Raw genomic sequence first — 22,084 nt, 5'->3', positions numbered from 1 at the left:
GGAGATGTATTATAGTAGTTATATTCTTGTATATAGAGGCAGTATTATAGTAGTTATATTCTTTTACATAGGAGCAGTATTATAGTAGTTATATTCTTGTACATAGGGGGCAGTATTATAGTAGTTATATTCTTGTACATAGGGGGCAGTATTATAGTAGTTATATTCCTGAACATAGGAGCAGTATTATAGTAGTTATATTCTTGTACATAGGGGCAGTATTATACTAGTTATATTCTTGTACATAGGGGGTAGTGTTATAGCAGTTATATTCTTGTATATAGCGGCAGTATTATACTAGTTATATTCTTGTACATAGGTGGCAGTATTATAGTAGTTATATTCTTGTACATAGGGGGTAGTGTTATAGTAGTTATATTCTTGTACATAGGGGCAGTATTATACTAGTTATATTCTTGTACATAGGGGGCAGTATTATACTAGTTACATTCTTGTACATAGGTGGCAGTATTATAGTAGTTATATTCTTGTACATAGGGGGCAGTATTATAGTAGTTATATTCTTGTACATAAGGGCAGTATTTTACTAGTTATATTCTTGTACATAGGTGGCAGTATTATAGTAGTTATATTCTTGTACATAGGGGGTAGTGTTATAGTAGTTATATTCTTGTACATACGGGCAGTATTATACTAGTTATATTCTTGTACATAGGGGGCAGTATTATACTAGTTACATTCTTGTACATAAGTGGCAGTATTATAGTAGTTATATTCTTGTACATAGAGGGCAGTATTATAGCAGTTATATTTTTGTACATAGGGGCAGTATTATAGTAGTTATATTATTGCACATAGCAGCAGTATTATAGTAGTTATATTCTTGTACATGGGGCAGTATTCTAGTAGTTATATTCTTGTACATAGGGAGAAGTATTATAGTAGTTATATTCTTTTACATAGGAGTAGTATTATAGTAGTTATATTCTTGTACATAGGGGGCAGTATTATATTAGTTATATTCTTGTACATAGGGGCATTATTATTGTAGTCATATTCTTGTACATAGGGGGCAGTATTATAGTAGTTATATTCTTGTACATAGGGGCAGTATTATAGTAGCTATATTCTTGTACATAGGAGCAGTAATATAGTAGTTATATTCTTGTACATAGGAGCAGTATTATAGTAGTTAAATTCTTGTACATAGGGGGCAGTATTATAGTACCTAGTTATATTCTTGTACATAGGAGCAGTATTATAGTAGTTATATTCTTGTACATAGGGAGCAGTATTATAGTAGTTTTATTCTTGTACATGGGAGCAGTATTATAGTAGTTATATTCTTGTACATAGGGGGTAGTGTTATACTAGTTACTTTCTTGCAAATAGGTGGCAGTATTATAGTAGTTATATTCTTGTACATAGGGGCAGTATTATAGTAGTTATATTATTGCACATAGGAGCAGTATTATAGTAGTTATATTCTTATACATAGGAGCAGTATTATAGTAGTTATATTCTTATACATAGGAGCAGTATTATAGTAGTTATATTCTTGAACATAGGGGCAGTATTATAGTAATTATATTCTTGTACATAGGGGCAGTATTATAGTAATTATATTCTTGTACATAGGAGCAGTATTATAGTAGTTACATTTTTGTACATAGGGGCAGTATTAGTAGTTATATTCTTGTACATAGGGGCAGTATTATAGTAGTTATATTCTTGTACATAGGGGGCAGTATTATAGTAGTTATATTCCTGTACATAGGGGGCAGTATTATAGTAGTTATATTCTTGTACATAGGGAGCAGTATTATAGTAGTTATATTCTTGTATATAGAGGCAATATTATAGTAGTTATATTCTTTTACTTAGGAGCAGTATTATAGTAGTTATATTCTTGTACATAGGGGGCAGTATTATAGTAGTTATATTATTGTACATAGGGGCAGTATTTTACTAGTTATATTCTTGTACATAGGTGGCAGTATTATAGTAGTTATATTCTTGTACATAGGGGGTAGTGTTATAGTAGTTATATTCTTGTACATACGGGCAGTATTATACTAGTTATATTCTTGTACATAGGGGGCAGTATTATACTAGTTACATTCTTGTACATAAGTGGCAGTATTATAGTAGTTATATTCTTGTACATAGAGGGCAGTATTATAGCAGTTATATTTTTGTACATAGGGGCAGTATTATAGTAGTTATATTATTGCACATAGGAACAGTATTATAGTAGTTATATTCTTGTACATGGGGCAGTATTCTAGTAGTTATATTCTTGTACATAGGGAGAAGTATTATAGTAGTTATATTCTTTTACATAGGAGTAGTATTATAGTAGTTATATTCTTGTACATAGGGGGCAGTATTATATTAGTTATATTCTTGTACATAGGGGCATTATTATTGTAGTCATATTCTTGTACATAGGGGGCAGTATTATAGTAGTTATATTCTTGTACATAGGGGCAGTATTATAGTAGCTATATTCTTGTACATAGGAGCAGTAATATAGTAGTTATATTCTTGTACATAGGAGCAGTATTATAGTAGTTAAATTCTTGTACATAGGGGACAGTATTATAGTACCTAGTTATATTCTTGTACATAGGAGCAGTATTATAGTAGTTATATTCTTGTACATAGGGAGCAGTATTATAGTAGTTTTATTCTTGTACATGGGGAGCAGTATTATAGTAGTTATATTCTTGTACATAGGGGGCAGTATTATAGTAGTTATATTATTGCACATAGGAGCAGTATTATAGTAGTTATATTCTTGTACATAGAGGCAGTATTATAGTAGTTATATTATTGCACATAGGAGCAGTATTATAGTAGTTATATTCTTGTACATAGAGGCAGTATTATAGTAGTTATATTCTTGTACATAAGGGGCAGTATTACAGTAGTTATATTCTTGTACATAGGAGCAGTATTATAGTAGTTATATTCTTGTACATTGGGCAGTATTATAGCAGTTATATTCTTGTACATAGGGAGCAGTATTATAGTAGTTATATTCTTGCATATAGAGGCAGTATTATAGTAGTTATATTCTTTTACATAGCAGCAGTAGTATAGTAGTTATATTCTTGTACATAGGGGGCAGTATTATAGTAGTTATATTCTTGTACATAGGGGGCAGTATTATAGTAGTTATATTCCTGAACATAGGAGCAGTATTATAGTAGTTATATTCTTGTACATAGGAGCAGTATTATAGTCGTTATATTCTTGTACATAGAGGCAGTATTATAGTAGTGATATTCTTGTACATAGGGGCAATATTATACCACTTATATTCTTGTACATAGGGGGTAGTGTTATAGTAATTATATTCTTGTACATAGGGGCAGTATTATACTAGTTATATTCTTGTACATAGGGGGTAGTGTTATAGCAGTTATATTCTTGTATATAGGGGCAGTATTATACTAGTTATATTCTTGTACATAGGTGGCAGTATTATAGTAGTTATATTCTTGTACATAGGGGGTAGTGTTATAGTAGTTATATTCTTGTACATAGGGGCAGTATTATACTAGTTATATTCTTGTACATAGGGGGCAGTACTATACTAGTTACATTCTTGTACATAGGTGGCAGTATTATAGTAGTTATATTCTTGTACATAGGGGGCAATATTATAGCAGTTATATTTTTGTACATAGGGGCAGTATTATAGTAGTTATATTATTGCACATAGGAGCAGTATTCTAGTAGTTATATTCTTGTACATAGGGAGAAGTATTATAGTAGTTATATTCTTTTACATAGGAGTAGTATTATAGTAGTTATATTCTTGTACATAGGGGCAGTATTAGTAGTTATATTCTTGTACATAGGGGGCAGTATTATAGTAGTTATATTCTTGTATATAGAGGCAGTATTATAGTAGTTATATTCTTTTACTTAGGAGCAGTATTATAGTAGTTATATTCTTGTACATAGGGGCAGTATTATAGTAGTTATATTCTTGTACATAAGGGGCAGTATTATAGTAGTTATATTCTTGTACATAGGAGCAGTATTATAGTAGTTATATTCTTGTACATTGGGCAGTATTATAGTAGTGATATTCTTGTACATAGGGGCAGTATTATACCAGTTATATTCTTGTACATAGGGGGTAGTGTTATAGTAATTATATTCTTGTACATAGGGGCAGTATTATAGTAGTTATATTCTTGTACATAGGGGCAGTATTATACTAGTTATATTCTTGTACATAGGTGGCAGTATTATAGTAGTTATATTCTTGTACATAGGGGTAGTGTTATAGTAGTTATATTCTTGTACATAGGGGCAGTATTATACTAGTTATATTCTTGTACATAGGGGGCAGTATTATACTAGTTACATTCTTGTACATAGGTGGCAGTATTATAGTAGTTATATTCTTGTACATAGGGGGCAGTATTATAGTAGTTATATTCTTGTACATAGGGGCAGTATTATACTAGTTATATTCTTGTACATAGGTGGCAGTATTATAGTAGTTATATTCTTGTACATAGGGGGTAGTGTTATAGTAGTTATATTCTTGTACATAGGGGCAGTATTATACTAGTTATATTCTTGTACATAGGGGCAGTATTATACTAGTTACATTCTTGTACATAAGTGGCAGTATTATAGTAGTTATATTCTTGTACATAGAGGGCAGTATTATAGCAGTTATATTTTTGTACATAGGGGCAGTATTATAGTAGTTATATTATTGCACATAGGAGCAGTATTATAGTAGTTATATTCTTGTACATGGGGCAGTATTCTAGTAGTTATATTCTTGTACATAGGGAGAAGTACTATAGTAGTTATATTCTTTTACATAGGAGTAGTATTATAGTAGTTATATTCTTGTACATAGGGGGCAGTATTATATTAGTTATATTCTTGTTCATAGGGGCATTATTATTGTAGTCATATTCTTGTACATAGGGGGCAGTATTATAGTAGTTATATTCTTGTACATAGGGGCAGTATTATAGTAGCTATATTCTTGTACATAGGAGCAGTAATATAGTAGTTATATTCTTGTACATAGGAGCAGTATTATAGTAGTTACATTTTTGTACATAGGGGGCAGTATTAGTAGTTATATCCTTGTACATAGGGGGCAGTATTATAGTACCTAGTTATATTCTTGTACATAGGAGCAGTATTATAGTAGTTATATTCTTGTACATAGGGAGCAGTATTATAGTAGTTATATTCTTGTACATGGGGAGCAGTATTATAGTAGTTATATTCTTGTACATAGGAGCAGTATTATAGTAGTTATATTCTTGTACATAGGGGGCAGTATTACAGTAGTTATATTCTTGTACATAGGGGGCAGTATTATAGTAGTTATATTCTTGTACATAGGGAGCAGTATTATAGTAGTTATATTCTTGTATATAGAGGCAGTATTATAGTAGTTATATTCTTTTACATAGGAGTAGTATTATAGTAGTTATATTCTTGTACATAGGGGGCAGTATTATAGTAGTTATATTCTTGTACATAGGGGGCAGTATGATAGTAGTTATATTCTTGCACATAGGGGGCAGTATTATAGCAGTTATATTCTTGTACATAAGGGGCAGTATTATTGTAGTTATATTCTTGCACATAGGAGCAGTATTATAGTAGTTATATTCTTGTACATTGGGCAGTATTATAGTAGTTATATTCTTGTACATAGGGAGCAGTATTATAGTAGTTATATTCTTGTATATAGAGGCAGTATTATAGTAGTTATATTCTTTTACATAGGAGCAGTATTATAGTAGTTATATTCTTGTACATAGGGGGTAGTGTTATAGTAGTTATATTCTTGTATATAGGGGCAGGATTATACTAGTTATAGTCTTGTACATAGGTGGCAGTATTATAGTAGTTATATTCTTGCACATAGGGGGCAGTATTATAGTAGTTATATTCTTGTACATAGGGGGTAGTGTTATAGTAGTTATATTCTTGTACATAGAGGCAGTATTATAGTAGTTATATTCTTGTACATAGGGGGTAGTGTTATAGTAGTTATATTCTTGTACATAGGGGCAGTATTATACTAGTTATATTCTTGTACATAGGGGGTAGTGTTATAGTAGTTATATTCTTGTACATAGGGGCAGTATTATAGTAGTTATATTCTTGTACATAGGGGGTAATGTTATAGTAGTTATATTCTTGTACATAGGGGCAGTATTATACTAGTTATATTCTTGTACATAGGTGGCAGCATTATAGTAGTTATATTCTTGCACATAGGGACAGTATTATAGTAGTTATATTCTTGTACATAGGTGGCAGTATTATAGTAGTTATATTCTTGTACATAGGGGGCAATATTATAGCAGTTATATTTTTGTACATAGGGGCAGTATTATAGTAGTTATATTCTTGTACATAGGGGGTAGTGTTATACTAGTTACTTTCTTGCAAATAGGTGGCAGTATTATAGTAGTTATATTATTGTACAAAGGGGCAGTATTATAGTAGTTATATTATTGCACATAGGAGCAGTATTATAGTAGCTATATTCTTGTACATAGGAGCAGTAATATAGTAGTTATATTCTTGTACATAGGAGCAGTATTATAGTAGTTAAATTTTTGTACATAGGGGGCAGTATTAGTAGTTATATTCTTGTACATAGGGGGCAGTATTATAGTACCTAGTTATATTCTTGTACATAGGAGCAGTATTATAGTAGTTATATTCTTGTACATAGGGAGCAGTATTATAGTAGTTATATTCTTGTACATAGGAGCAGTATTATAGTAGTTAAATTTTTGTACATAGGGGGCAGTATTAGTAGTTATATTCTTGTACATAGGGGGCAGTATTATAGTACCTAGTTATATTCTTGTACATAGGAGCAGTATTATAGTAGTTATATTCTTGTACATAGGGAGCAGTATTATAGTAGTTATATTCTTGTACATGGGGAGCAGTATTATAGTAGTTATATTCTTGTACATAGGAGCAGTATTTTAGTAGTTATATTCTTGTACATAGGAGCAGTATTATAGTTATATTCTTGTACATAGGGGGCAGTATTATAGTAGTTATATTCTTGTACATAGGGGGCAGTATTATAGTAGTTATATTCTTGTACATAGGGAGCAGTATTATAGTAGTTATATTCTTGTATATAGAGGCAGTATTATAGTAGTTATATTCTTTTACATAGGAGTAGTATATAGTAGTTATATTCTTGTACATAGGGGGCAGTATTATAGTAGTTATATTCTTGTACATAAGGGGCAGTATTATTGTAGTTATATTCTTGCACATAGGAGCAGTATTATAGTAGTTATATTCTTGTACATTGGGCAGTATTATAGTAGTTATATTCTTGTACATAGGGAGCAGTATTATAGTAGTTATATTCTTGTATATAGAGGCAGTATTATAGTAGTTATATTCTTTTACATAGGAGCAGTATTATAGTAGTTATATTCTTGTATATAGAGGCAGTATTATAGTAGTTATATTCTTTTACATAGGAGCAGTATTATAGTAGTTATATTCTTGTACATAGGGGGTAGTGTTATAGTAGTTATATTCTTGTATATAGGGGCAGGATTATACTAGTTATAGTCTTGTACATAGGTGGCAGTATTATAGTAGTTATATTCTTGCACATAGGGGGCAGTATTATAGTAGTTATATTCTTGTACATAGGGGGTAGTGTTATAGTAGTTATATTCTTGTACATAGGGGCAGTATTATACTAGTTATATTCTTGTACATAGGGGGTAGTGTTATAGTAGTTATATTCTTGTACATAGGGGCAGTATTATAGTAGTTATATTCTTGTACATAGGGGGTAATGTTATAGTAGTTATATTCTTGTACATAGGGGCAGTATTATACTAGTTATATTCTTGTACATAGGTGGCAGTATTATAGTAGTTATATTCTTGTACATAGGGGGCAGTATTATAGTAGTTATATTCTTGCACATAGGGACAGTATTATAGTAGTTATATTCTTGTACATAGGTGGCAGTATTATAGTAGTTATATTCTTGTACATAGGGGGCAATATTATAGCAGTTATATTTTTGTACATAGGGGCAGTATTATAGTAGTTATATTCTTGTACATAGGGGGTAGTGTTATACTAGTTACTTTCTTGCAAATAGGTGGCAGTATTATAGTAGTTATATTCTTGTACAAAGGGGCAGTATTATAGTAGTTATATTCTTGTACATGGGGCAGTATTATAGTAGTTATATTCTTGTACATAGGGGCAGTATTATAGTAGTTATATTCTTGTATATAGAGGCAGTATTATAGTAGTTATATTCTTTTACATAGGAGCAGTATTATAGTAGTTACATTCTTGTACATAGGGGGCAGTATTATAGTAGTCATATTCTTGTACATAGGGGGCAGTATTAGTAGTTATATTCTTGTACATAGGGGCAGTATTATAGTAGTCATATTCTTGTACATAGGGGGCAGTATTATTAGTTATATTATTGTACATAGGAGCAGTAATATAGTAGTTATATTCTTGTACAAGGGAGCAGTATTATAGTAGTTATATTCTTGTACATGGGGAGCAGTATTATAGTAGTTATATTCTTGTACATAGGAGCAGTATTATAGTAGTTATATTCTTGTACATAGGGGGCAGTATTTTAGTAGTTATATTCTTGTACATAGGGGGCAGTATTATAGTAGTTATATTCTTGTACATAGGAGCAGTATTATAGTAGTTATATTCTTGTACATAGGGGCAGTATTATAGTAGTTATATTCTTGTACATGGGGAGCAGCATTATAGTCGTTATATTCTTGTACATAGAGGCAGTATTATAGTAGTGATATTCTTGTACATAGGGGCAATATTATACCAGTTATATTCTTGTACATAGGGGGTAGTGTTATAGTAATTATATTCTTGTACATAGGGGCAGTATTATACTAGATATTTTCTTGTACATAGGGGGTAGTGTTATAGCAGTTATATTCTTGTATATAGGGGCAGTATTATACTAGTTATATTCTTGTACATAGGTGGCAGTATTATAGTAGTTATATTCTTGTACATAGGGGGTAGTGTTATAGTAGTTATATTCTTGTACATAGGGGCAGTATTATACTAGTTATATTCTTGTACATAGGGGCAGTACTATACTAGTTACATTCTTGTACATAGGTGGCAGTATTATAGTAGTTATAATCTTGTACATAGGGGGCAATATTATAGCAGTTATATTTTTGTACATAGGGGCAGTATTATAGTAGTTATATTATTGCACATAGGAGCAGTATTATAGTAGTTATATTCTTGTACATAGGAGATGTATTATAGTAGTTATATTCTTGTATATAGAGGCAGTATTATAGTAGTTATATTCTTTTACATAGGAGCAGTATTATAGTAGTTATATTCTTGTACATAGGGGGCAGTATTATAGTAGTTATATTCTTGTACATAGGGGGCAGTATTATAGTAGTTATATTCCTGAACATAGGAGCAGTATTATAGTAGTTATATTCTTGTACATAGGGGCAGTATTATACTAGTTATATTCTTGTACATAGGGGGTAGTGTTATAGCAGTTATATTCTTGTATATAGCGGCAGTATTATACTAGTTATATTCTTGTACATAGGTGGCAGTATTATAGTAGTTATATTCTTGTACATAGGGGGTAGTGTTATAGTAGTTATATTCTTGTACATAGGGGCAGTATTATACTAGTTATATTCTTGTACATAGGGGGCAGTATTATACTAGTTACATTCTTGTACATAGGTGGCAGTATTATAGTAGTTATATTCTTGTACATAGGGGGCAGTATTATAGTAGTTATATTCTTGTACATAAGGGCAGTATTTTACTAGTTATATTCTTGTACATAGGTGGCAGTATTATAGTAGTTATATTCTTGTACATAGGGGGTAGTGTTATAGTAGTTATATTCTTGTACATACGGGCAGTATTATACTAGTTATATTCTTGTACATAGGGGGCAGTATTATACTAGTTACATTCTTGTACATAAGTGGCAGTATTATAGTAGTTATATTCTTGTACATAGAGGGCAGTATTATAGCAGTTATATTTTTGTACATAGGGGCAGTATTATAGTAGTTATATTATTGCACATAGCAGCAGTATTATAGTAGTTATATTCTTGTACATGGGGCAGTATTCTAGTAGTTATATTCTTGTACATAGGGAGAAGTATTATAGTAGTTATATTCTTTTACATAGGAGTAGTATTATAGTAGTTATATTCTTGTACATAGGGGGCAGTATTATATTAGTTATATTCTTGTACATAGGGGCATTATTATTGTAGTCATATTCTTGTACATAGGGGGCAGTATTATAGTAGTTATATTCTTGTACATAGGGGCAGTATTATAGTAGCTATATTCTTGTACATAGGAGCAGTAATATAGTAGTTATATTCTTGTACATAGGAGCAGTATTATAGTAGTTAAATTCTTGTACATAGGGGGCAGTATTATAGTACCTAGTTATATTCTTGTACATAGGAGCAGTATTATAGTAGTTATATTCTTGTACATAGGGAGCAGTATTATAGTAGTTTTATTCTTGTACATGGGAGCAGTATTATAGTAGTTATATTCTTGTACATAGGGGGTAGTGTTATACTAGTTACTTTCTTGCAAATAGGTGGCAGTATTATAGTAGTTATATTCTTGTACATAGGGGCAGTATTATAGTAGTTATATTATTGCACATAGGAGCAGTATTATAGTAGTTATATTCTTATACATAGGAGCAGTATTATAGTAGTTATATTCTTATACATAGGAGCAGTATTATAGTAGTTATATTCTTGAACATAGGGGCAGTATTATAGTAATTATATTCTTGTACATAGGGGCAGTATTATAGTAATTATATTCTTGTACATAGGAGCAGTATTATAGTAGTTACATTTTTGTACATAGGGGCAGTATTAGTAGTTATATTCTTGTACATAGGGGCAGTATTATAGTAGTTATATTCTTGTACATAGGGGGCAGTATTATAGTAGTTATATTCTTGTACATAGGGGGCAGTATTATAGTAGTTATATTCTTGTACATAGGGAGCAGTATTATAGTAGTTATATTCTTGTATATAGAGGCAATATTATAGTAGTTATATTCTTTTACTTAGGAGCAGTATTATAGTAGTTATATTCTTGTACATAGGGGGCAGTATTATAGTAGTTATATTATTGTACACAGGGGCAGTATTTTACTAGTTATATTCTTGTACATAGGTGGCAGTATTATAGTAGTTATATTCTTGTACATAGGGGGTAGTGTTATAGTAGTTATATTCTTGTACATACGGGCAGTATTATACTAGTTATATTCTTGTACATAGGGGGCAGTATTATACTAGTTACATTCTTGTACATAAGTGGCAGTATTATAGTAGTTATATTCTTGTACATAGAGGGCAGTATTATAGCAGTTATATTTTTGTACATAGGGGCAGTATTATAGTAGTTATATTATTGCACATAGGAACAGTATTATAGTAGTTATATTCTTGTACATGGGGCAGTATTCTAGTAGTTATATTCTTGTACATAGGGAGAAGTATTATAGTAGTTATATTCTTTTACATAGGAGTAGTATTATAGTAGTTATATTCTTGTACATAGGGGGCAGTATTATATTAGTTATATTCTTGTACATAGGGGCATTATTATTGTAGTCATATTCTTGTACATAGGGGGCAGTATTATAGTAGTTATATTCTTGTACATAGGGGCAGTATTATAGTAGCTATATTCTTGTACATAGGAGCAGTAATATAGTAGTTATATTCTTGTACATAGGAGCAGTATTATAGTAGTTAAATTCTTGTACATAGGGGACAGTATTATAGTACCTAGTTATATTCTTGTACATAGGAGCAGTATTATAGTAGTTATATTCTTGTACATAGGGAGCAGTATTATAGTAGTTTTATTCTTGTACATGGGGAGCAGTATTATAGTAGTTATATTCTTGTACATAGGGGGCAGTATTATAGTAGTTATATTATTGCACATAGGAGCAGTATTATAGTAGTTATATTCTTGTACATAGAGGCAGTATTATAGTAGTTATATTATTGCACATAGGAGCAGTATTATAGTAGTTATATTCTTGTACATAGAGGCAGTATTATAGTAGTTATATTCTTGTACATAAGGGGCAGTATTACAGTAGTTATATTCTTGTACATAGGAGCAGTATTATAGTAGTTATATTCTTGTACATTGGGCAGTATTATAGCAGTTATATTCTTGTACATAGGGAGCAGTATTATAGTAGTTATATTCTTGCATATAGAGGCAGTATTATAGTAGTTATATTCTTTTACATAGCAGCAGTAGTATAGTAGTTATATTCTTGTACATAGGGGGCAGTATTATAGTAGTTATATTCTTGTACATAGGGGGCAGTATTATAGTAGTTATATTCCTGAACATAGGAGCAGTATTATAGTAGTTATATTCTTGTACATAGGAGCAGTATTATAGTCGTTATATTCTTGTACATAGAGGCAGTATTATAGTAGTGATATTCTTGTACATAGGGGCAATATTATACCACTTATATTCTTGTACATAGGGGGTAGTGTTATAGTAATTATATTCTTGTACATAGGGGCAGTATTATACTAGTTATATTCTTGTACATAGGGGGTAGTGTTATAGCAGTTATATTCTTGTATATAGGGGCAGTATTATACTAGTTATATTCTTGTACATAGGTGGCAGTATTATAGTAGTTATATTCTTGTACATAGGGGGTAGTGTTATAGTAGTTATATTCTTGTACATAGGGGCAGTATTATACTAGTTATATTCTTGTACATAGGGGGCAGTACTATACTAGTTACATTCTTGTACATAGGTGGCAGTATTATAGTAGTTATATTCTTGTACATAGGGGGCAATATTATAGCAGTTATATTTTTGTACATAGGGGCAGTATTATAGTAGTTATATTATTGCACATAGGAGCAGTATTCTAGTAGTTATATTCTTGTACATAGGGAGAAGTATTATAGTAGTTATATTCTTTTACATAGGAGTAGTATTATAGTAGTTATATTCTTGTACATAGGGGCAGTATTAGTAGTTATATTCTTGTACATAGGGGGCAGTATTATAGTAGTTATATTCTTGTATATAGAGGCAGTATTATAGTAGTTATATTCTTTTACTTAGGAGCAGTATTATAGTAGTTATATTCTTGTACATAGGGGCAGTATTATAGTAGTTATATTCTTGTACATAAGGGGCAGTATTATAGTAGTTATATTCTTGTACATAGGAGCAGTATTATAGTAGTTATATTCTTGTACATTGGGCAGTATTATAGTAGTTATATTCTTGTACATAGGGAGCAGTATTATAGTAGTTATATTCTTGTATATAGAGGCAGTATTATAGTAGTTATATTCTTTTACATAGGAGCAGTATTATAGTAGTTATATTCTTGTACATAGGGGGCAGTATTATAGTAGTTATATTCTTGCACATAGGGGGCAATATTATAGTAGTTATATTCCTGAACATAGGAGCAGTATTATAGTCGTTATATTCTTGTACATAGGAGCAGTATTATAGTAGTGATATTCTTGTACATAGGGGCAGTATTATACCAGTTATATTCTTGTACATAGGGGGTAGTGTTATAGTAATTATATTCTTGTACATAGGGGCAGTATTATAGTAGTTATATTCTTGTACATAGGGGCAGTATTATACTAGTTATATTCTTGTACATAGGTGGCAGTATTATAGTAGTTATATTCTTGTACATAGGGGTAGTGTTATAGTAGTTATATTCTTGTACATAGGGGCAGTATTATACTAGTTATATTCTTGTACATAGGGGGCAGTATTATACTAGTTACATTCTTGTACATAGGTGGCAGTATTATAGTAGTTATATTCTTGTACATAGGGGGCAGTATTATAGTAGTTATATTCTTGTACATAGGGGCAGTATTATACTAGTTATATTCTTGTACATAGGTGGCAGTATTATAGTAGTTATATTCTTGTACATAGGGGGTAGTGTTATAGTAGTTATATTCTTGTACATAGGGGCAGTATTATACTAGTTATATTCTTGTACATAGGGGGCAGTATTATACTAGTTACATTCTTGTACATAAGTGGCAGTATTATAGTAGTTATATTCTTGTACATAGAGGGCAGTATTATAGCAGTTATATTTTTGTACATAGGGGCAGTATTATAGTAGTTATATTATTGCACATAGGAGCAGTATTATAGTAGTTATATTCTTGTACATGGGGCAGTATTCTAGTAGTTATATTCTTGTACATAGGGAGAAGTACTATAGTAGTTATATTCTTTTACATAGGAGTAGTATTATAGTAGTTATATTCTTGTACATAGGGGGCAGTATTATATTAGTTATATTCTTGTTCATAGGGGCATTATTATTGTAGTCATATTCTTGTACATAGGGGGCAGTATTATAGTAGTTATATTCTTGTACATAGGGGCAGTATTATAGTAGCTATATTCTTGTACATAGGAGCAGTAATATAGTAGTTATATTCTTGTACATAGGAGCAGTATTATAGTAGTTACATTTTTGTACATAGGGGGCAGTATTAGTAGTTATATCCTTGTACATAGGGGGCAGTATTATAGTACCTAGTTATATTCTTGTACATAGGAGCAGTATTATAGTAGTTATATTCTTGTACATAGGGAGCAGTATTATAGTAGTTATATTCTTGTACATGGGGAGCAGTATTATAGTAGTTATATTCTTGTACATAGGAGCAGTATTATAGTAGTTATATTCTTGTACATAGGGGGCAGTATTACAGTAGTTATATTCTTGTACATAGGGGGCAGTATTATAGTAGTTATATTCTTGTACATAGGGAGCAGTATTATAGTAGTTATATTCTTGTATATAGAGGCAGTATTATAGTAGTTATATTCTTTTACATAGGAGTAGTATTATAGTAGTTATATTCTTGTACATAGGGGGCAGTATTATAGTAGTTATATTCTTGTACATAGGGGGCAGTATGATAGTAGTTATATTCTTGCACATAGGGGGCAGTATTATAGCAGTTATATTCTTGTACATAAGGGGCAGTATTATTGTAGTTATATTCTTGCACATAGGAGCAGTATTATAGTAGTTATATTCTTGTACATTGGGCAGTATTATAGTAGTTATATTCTTGTACATAGGGAGCAGTATTATAGTAGTTATATTCTTGTATATAGAGGCAGTATTATAGTAGTTATATTCTTTTACATAGGAGCAGTATTATAGTAGTTATATTCTTGTACATAGGGGGTAGTGTTATAGTAGTTATATTCTTGTATATAGGGGCAGGATTATACTAGTTATAGTCTTGTACATAGGTGGCAGTATTATAGTAGTTATATTCTTGCACATAGGGGGCAGTATTATAGTAGTTATATTCTTGTACATAGGGGGTAGTGTTATAGTAGTTATATTCTTGTACATAGAGGCAGTATTATAGTAGTTATATTCTTGTACATAGGGGGTAGTGTTATAGTAGTTATATTCTTGTACATAGGGGCAGTATTATACTAGTTATATTCTTGTACATAGGGGGTAGTGTTATAGTAGTTATATTCTTGTACATAGGGGCAGTATTATAGTAGTTATATTCTTGTACATAGGGGGTAATGTTATAGTAGTTATATTCTTGTACATAGGGGCAGTATTATACTAGTTATATTCTTGTACATAGGTGGCAGCATTATAGTAGTTATATTCTTGCACATAGGGACAGTATTATAGTAGTTATATTCTTGTACATAGGTGGCAGTATTATAGTAGTTATATTCTTGTACATAGGGGGCAATATTATAGCAGTTATATTTTTGTACATAGGGGCAGTATTATAGTAGTTATATTCTTGTACATAGGGGGTAGTGTTATACTAGTTACTTTCTTGCAAATAGGTGGCAGTATTATAGTAGTTATATTATTGTACAAAGGGGCAGTATTATAGTAGTTATATTATTGCACATAGGAGCAGTATTATAGTAGCTATATTCTTGTACATAGGAGCAGTAATATAGTAGTTATATTCTTGTACATAGGAGCAGTATTATAGTAGTTAAATTTTTGTACATAGGGGGCAGTATTAGTAGTTATATTCTTGTACATAGGGGGCAGTATTATAGTACCTAGTTATATTCTTGTACATAGGAGCAGTATTATAGTAGTTATATTCTTGTACATAGGGAGCAGTATTATAGTAGTTATATTCTTGTACATAGGAGCAGTATTATAGTAGTTAAATTTTTGTACATAGGGGGCAGTATTAGTAGTTATATTCTTGTACATAGGGGGCAGTATTATAGTACCTAGTTATATTCTTGTACATAGGAGCAGTATTATAGTAGTTATATTCTTGTACATAGGGAGCAGTATTATAGTAGTTATATTCTTGTACATGGGGAGCAGTATTATAGTAGTTATATTCTTGTACATAGGAGCAGTATTTTAGTAGTTATATTCTTGTACATAGGAGCAGTATTATAGTTATATTCTTGTACATAGGGGGCAGTATTATAGTAGTTATATTCTTGTACATAGGGGGCAGTATTATAGTAGTTATATTCTTGTACATAGGGAGCAGTATTATAGTAGTTATATTCTTGTATATAGAGGCAGTATTATAGTAGTTATATTCTTTTACATAGGAGTAGTATATAGTAGTTATATTCTTGTACATAGGGGGCAGTATTATAGTAGTTATATTCTTGTACATAAGGGGCAGTATTATTGTAGTTATATTCTTGCACATAGGAGCAGTATTATAGTAGTTATATTCTTGTACATTGGGCAGTATTATAGTAGTTATATTCTTGTACATAGGGAGCAGTATTATAGTAGTTATATTCTTGTATATAGAGGCAGTATTATAGTAGTTATATTCTTTTACATAGGAGCAGTATTATAGTAGTTATATTCTTGTATATAGAGGCAGTATTATAGTAGTTATATTCTTTTACATAGGAGCAGTATTATAGTAGTTATATTCTTGTACATAGGGGGTAGTGTTATAGTAGTTATATTCTTGTATATAGGGGCAGGATTATACTAGTTATAGTCTTGTACATAGGTGGCAGTATTATAGTAGTTATATTCTTGCACATAGGGGGCAGTATTATAGTAGTTATATTCTTGTACATAGGGGGTAGTGTTATAGTAGTTATATTCTTGTACATAGGGGCAGTATTATACTAGTTATATTCTTGTACATAGGGGGTAGTGTTATAGTAGTTATATTCTTGTACATAGGGGCAGTATTATAGTAGTTATATTCTTGTACATAGGGGGTAATGTTATAGTAGTTATATTCTTGTACATAGGGGCAGTATTATACTAGTTATATTCTTGTACATAGGTGGCAGTATTATAGTAGTTATATTCTTGTACATAGGGGGCAGTATTATAGTAGTTATATTCTTGCACATAGGGACAGTATTATAGTAGTTATATTCTTGTACATAGGTGGCAGTATTATAGTAGTTATATTCTTGTACATAGGGGGCAATATTATAGCAGTTATATTTTTGTACATAGGGGCAGTATTATAGTAGTTATATTCTTGTACATAGGGGGTAGTGTTATACTAGTTACTTTCTTGCAAATAGGTGGCAGTATTATAGTAGTTATATTCTTGTACAAAGGGGCAGTATTATAGTAGTTATATTCTTGTACATGGGGCAGTATTATAGTAGTTATATTCTTGTACATAGGGGCAGTATTATAGTAGTTATATTCTTGTATATAGAGGCAGTATTATAGTAGTTATATTCTTTTACATAGGAGCAGTATTATAGTAGTTACATTCTTGTACATAGGGGGCAGTATTATAGTAGTCATATTCTTGTACATAGGGGGCAGTATTAGTAGTTATATTCTTGTACATAGGGGCAGTATTATAGTAGTCATATTCTTGTACATAGGGGGCAGTATTAGTAGTTATATTCTTGTACATAGGGGCAGTATTATAGTAGCTATATTATTGTACATAGGAGCAGTAATATAGTAGTTATATTCTTGTACAAGGGAGCAGTATTATAGTAGTTATATTCTTGTACATGGGGAGCAGTATTATAGTAGTTATATTCTTGTACATAGGAGCAGTATTATAGTAGTTATATTCTTGTACATAGGGGGCAGTATTTTAGTAGTTATATTCTTGTACATAGGGGGCAGTATTATAGTAGTTATATTCTTGTACATAGGAGCAGTATTATAGTAGTTATATTCTTGTACATAGGGGCAGTATTATAGTAGTTATATTCTTGTACATAGGAGCAGTATTATAGTAGTTATATTCTTGTACATAGGGAGCAGTATTATAGTAGTTATATTCTTGTATATAGAGGCAGTATTATAGTAGTTATATTCTTTTACATAGGAGCAGTATTATAGTCGTTATATTCTTGTACATAGGGGGCAGTATTATAGTAGTTATATTCTTGTACATAAGGGGCAGTATTATTGTAGTTATATTCTTGCACATAAGGAGCAGTATTATAGTAGTTATATTCTTGTACATTGGGCAGTATTATATTAGTTATATTCTTGTACATAGGGAGCAGTATTATAGTAGTTATATTCTTGTATATAGAGGCAGTATTATAGTAGTTATATTCTTTTACATAGGAGCAGTATTATAGTAGTTATATTCTTGTACATAGGGGGTAGTGTTATAGTAGTTATATTCTTGTATATAGGGGGCAGTATTATAGTAGTTATATTCTTGTACATAGGGGGCAGTATTATAGTAGTTATATTCTTGTACATAGGGGGCAGTATTATAGTAGTTATATTCTTGTACATAGGGGGCAGTATTATAGTAGTTATATTCTTGTACATAGGGGCAGTATTATAGTCTATTTTTCCACCACTACTCACCACTGACACAGGGAAGCAGACGGCCACCATGAATACGTGGTGCAGGACCATGAGGAACTCCTTGTACAGGTAGGCCCTGGTAAGCTGCCAGCCTCCTGGGTGACCTTTCAACTTGTGCTTGTGCCAGTAACAGAGGTACATGGCGTAGATGTCATAAATAAAGTATGGGACGGCGAAGCGCGTGTAGGTGGCCGCCAACCAGTGTCTGAAAATACAAGAGGCGCTCATAAGTGAATTGTCTGCAGACTATCGCACTGCCTCCTGCTCATCTTGCAGAGTCTTTCCTCCATCTTGTCACCCCCATTGGGTGTTCGGTGGGCACGGGAGGTGACACCCTAATAACTGTGGCAATTAGACAGATGTCAGGACGGGGTAATCCCTCCTATAGTCTGATTTAATCTCCATCTGCCAGGCTGGCCGGTGATGGGTGGAGGATCGGAGTGGTAATCTCTGTTAAACTTATTAATTCTTACAAATAACACAGATTACAGTACGGGAGGGGTTAACCTTGAGCCGCGCGACCTCTGCCTAGTGGTTACGTGGCCGCACAGAGCGAGTCAGGACTGTACCGCGGCTTTTGGTCGCTCGGCTCCTGTACACACCGCGTCTCACCTGTTCTGGAAAAAGACATTTCTGAGACTTTTCTGCATTTTGTTAGTAAAATTGGTGACAGAAGCAGCGACGTGTTGTCATCCTGAGGGGCGAAGAGTCCAGGTCCTGCCACCAGGTGTCGCCACATGCACTGATCATTATCCAGCGGAGCGGTGGGGGCCGCGGCATCGATCCTGAGTGACGGGCAGAGCAGCGGAAATACCTGGTGGCACCGGCCGGACGGGACGCAGATTCTCTGCCTGTGAAGCGACTCATGGCGAGCGCCAGTAATTGGATAATTGTGTGAGCGGAGGCATCACCGCAGCCGAGATCATGGCTCCCACACCAGAGCCACACCGGACACGGAGCCATGCCAGAGACTGAGCCACACCGGGAAAACTGAGCTACGCCGGGAAAACTGAGCCACGCCGGGAAGACTGAGCCACGCCGGGAAAACTGAGCTACGCTGGAGACTGAGCCACGCAGGGAAAACTGAGCCACGCCGGGAAAACTGAGCCACGCCGGGAAAACTGAGCCACGCCGGGAAAACTGAGCCACGCCGGGAAAACTGAGCCACGCCGGGAAGACTGAGCCACGCCGGGAAAACTGAGCTACGCCGGGAAAACTGAGCCACGCCGGGAAAACTGAGCCACGCCGGGAAAACTGAGCTACGCCGGGAAAACTGAGCCACGCCGGGAAAACTGAGCCACGCCGGGAAAACTGAGCCACGCCGGGAAAACTGAGCTACGCTGGAGACTGAGCCACGCAGGGAAAACTGAGCTACGCTGGAGACTGAGCCACGCAGGGAAAACTGAGCTACGCCGGGAAAACTGAGCCACGCCGGGAAAACTGAGCCACGCCGGGAAAACTGAGCCACGCCGGGAAAACTTAGCCACGCTGGGAAAACTGAGCCACGCCTGGAAGACTGAGCCACGCTGGGAAAACTGAGCTACGCCGGGAAAACTGAGCCACGCTGGGAAAACTGAGCCACGCTGGGAAAACTGAGCTACGCCGGGAAAACTGAACCACGTCAGGAAAACTGAGCCACGCCGGGAAAACTTAGCCACACCGGGAAAACTTAGCCACGCCTGGAAAACTGAGCTACGCTGGAGACTGAGCCACGCAGGGAAAACTGAGCTACGCCGGGAAAACTGAGCTACGCCGGGAAAACTGAGCCACGCCGGGAAAACTGAGCCACGCCGGGAAAACTTAGTCACGCTGGGAAAACTGAGCCATGCTGGGAAAACTGAGCCACGCTGGGAAAACTGAGCCACGCTGGAGACTGAGCCACGCTGGGAAAACTGAGCTACGCTGGAGACTGAGCCACGCCGGGAAAACTGAGCTACGCCGGGTAAACTGAGCTACGCTGGAGACTGAGCTACGCCGGGAAAACTGAGCCACGCCGGGAAAACTGAGCCACGCCGGGAAAACTGAGCCACGCCGGGAAAACTTAGCCACGCCGGGAAAACTGAGCTATGCCGGGAAAACTGAGCCACGCTGGGAAAACTGAGCCACGCCGGGAAAACTGAGCTACGCCGGGAAAACTTAGCTACGTTGGAGACTGAGCCACGCCGGGAAAACTGAGCTACGCCAGGAAAACTTAGCCACGCTGGAGACTGAGCCAAGCCGGGAAAACAGAGCCACGCTGGGAAAACTGTGCCACGCCGGGAAAACTGAGCCACGCCGAGAAAGCTGAGCCACTCCGGGAAAACTGAGCCACGCCGGGAAAACTGAGCCAATCTGGGAAAACTGAGCCACGCTGGAGACTGAGCCACGCTGGGAAAACTGAGCTACGCTGGAGACTGAGCTACGCCGGGAAAACTTAGCCACGCTGGAGACTGAGCCACGCCGGGAAAACGGAGCCACGCTGGGAAAACTGAGCCACGCCGGGAAAACTTAGTCACGCCGGGAAAACTTAGCTACGCTGGAGACTGAGCCACGTTGGGAAAACTGAGCTACGCCAGGAAAACTGAGCCACACTGGAGACTGAGCCACGCCGGGAAAACTGAGCCACGCCGGGAAAACTGAGCTACGCCAGGAAAACTGAGCCACGCTGGAGACTGAGCCACGCCGGGAAAACTGAGCTACGCCAGGAAAACTGAGCTACGCCAGGAAAACTGAGCCACGCTGGAGACTGAGCCACGCCGGGAAAACTTAGTCACGCCGGGAAAACTGAGCTACGCCGGGAAAACTTAGCTACGCTGGAGACTGAGCCACGCCGGGAAAACTGAGCTACGCCAGGAAAACTTAGCCACGCTGGAGACTGAGCCAAGCCGGGAAAACAGAGCCACGTCGGGAAAACTTAGCCACGCTGGGAAAACTGAGCCACGCCGGGAAAACTGAGCCACGCTGGAGACTGAGCCACGCCGGGAAAACTGAGCTACGCCAGGAAAACTTAGCCACGCTGGAGACTGAGTCAAGCCGGGAAAACTGAGCCACGCTGGGAAAACTGAGCCACGCCGGGAAAACTGAGCCACGCCGGGAAAACTGAGCCATGCCTGGAAAACTGAGCCACGCTGGGAAAACTGAGCCACGCTGGAGACTGAGCCACGCTGGGA

General features: G+C 34.8%; 1 protein-coding gene across 1 annotated transcript in view; it reads right to left on the bottom strand.

The window, feature by feature from the left end:
* TLCD3B (TLC domain containing 3B) overlaps positions 1 to 22,084 on the bottom strand; it is a 75,460-nt gene that overhangs the window by 30,264 nt on the left and 23,112 nt on the right. The window contains exon 3 of the mRNA XM_073648770.1: positions 18,936 to 19,140. Within this exon, the coding sequence (XP_073504871.1) occupies positions 18,936 to 19,140 (205 nt within the window). The remainder of the gene's footprint in view (positions 1 to 18,935; positions 19,141 to 22,084) is intronic.

Source organism: Phyllobates terribilis, unplaced genomic scaffold (genome assembly GCF_046119375.1).
Source record: "Phyllobates terribilis strain yellow unplaced genomic scaffold, ASM4611937v1 Scaffold_9__5_contigs__length_417890890, whole genome shotgun sequence".
In the NCBI taxonomy this organism is placed as follows: Eukaryota; Metazoa; Chordata; class Amphibia; order Anura; family Dendrobatidae; genus Phyllobates; species Phyllobates terribilis.
The sequence above is the reverse complement of the archived record's forward strand: the minus strand, read 5'-3'. Positions and strand labels throughout refer to the sequence as shown.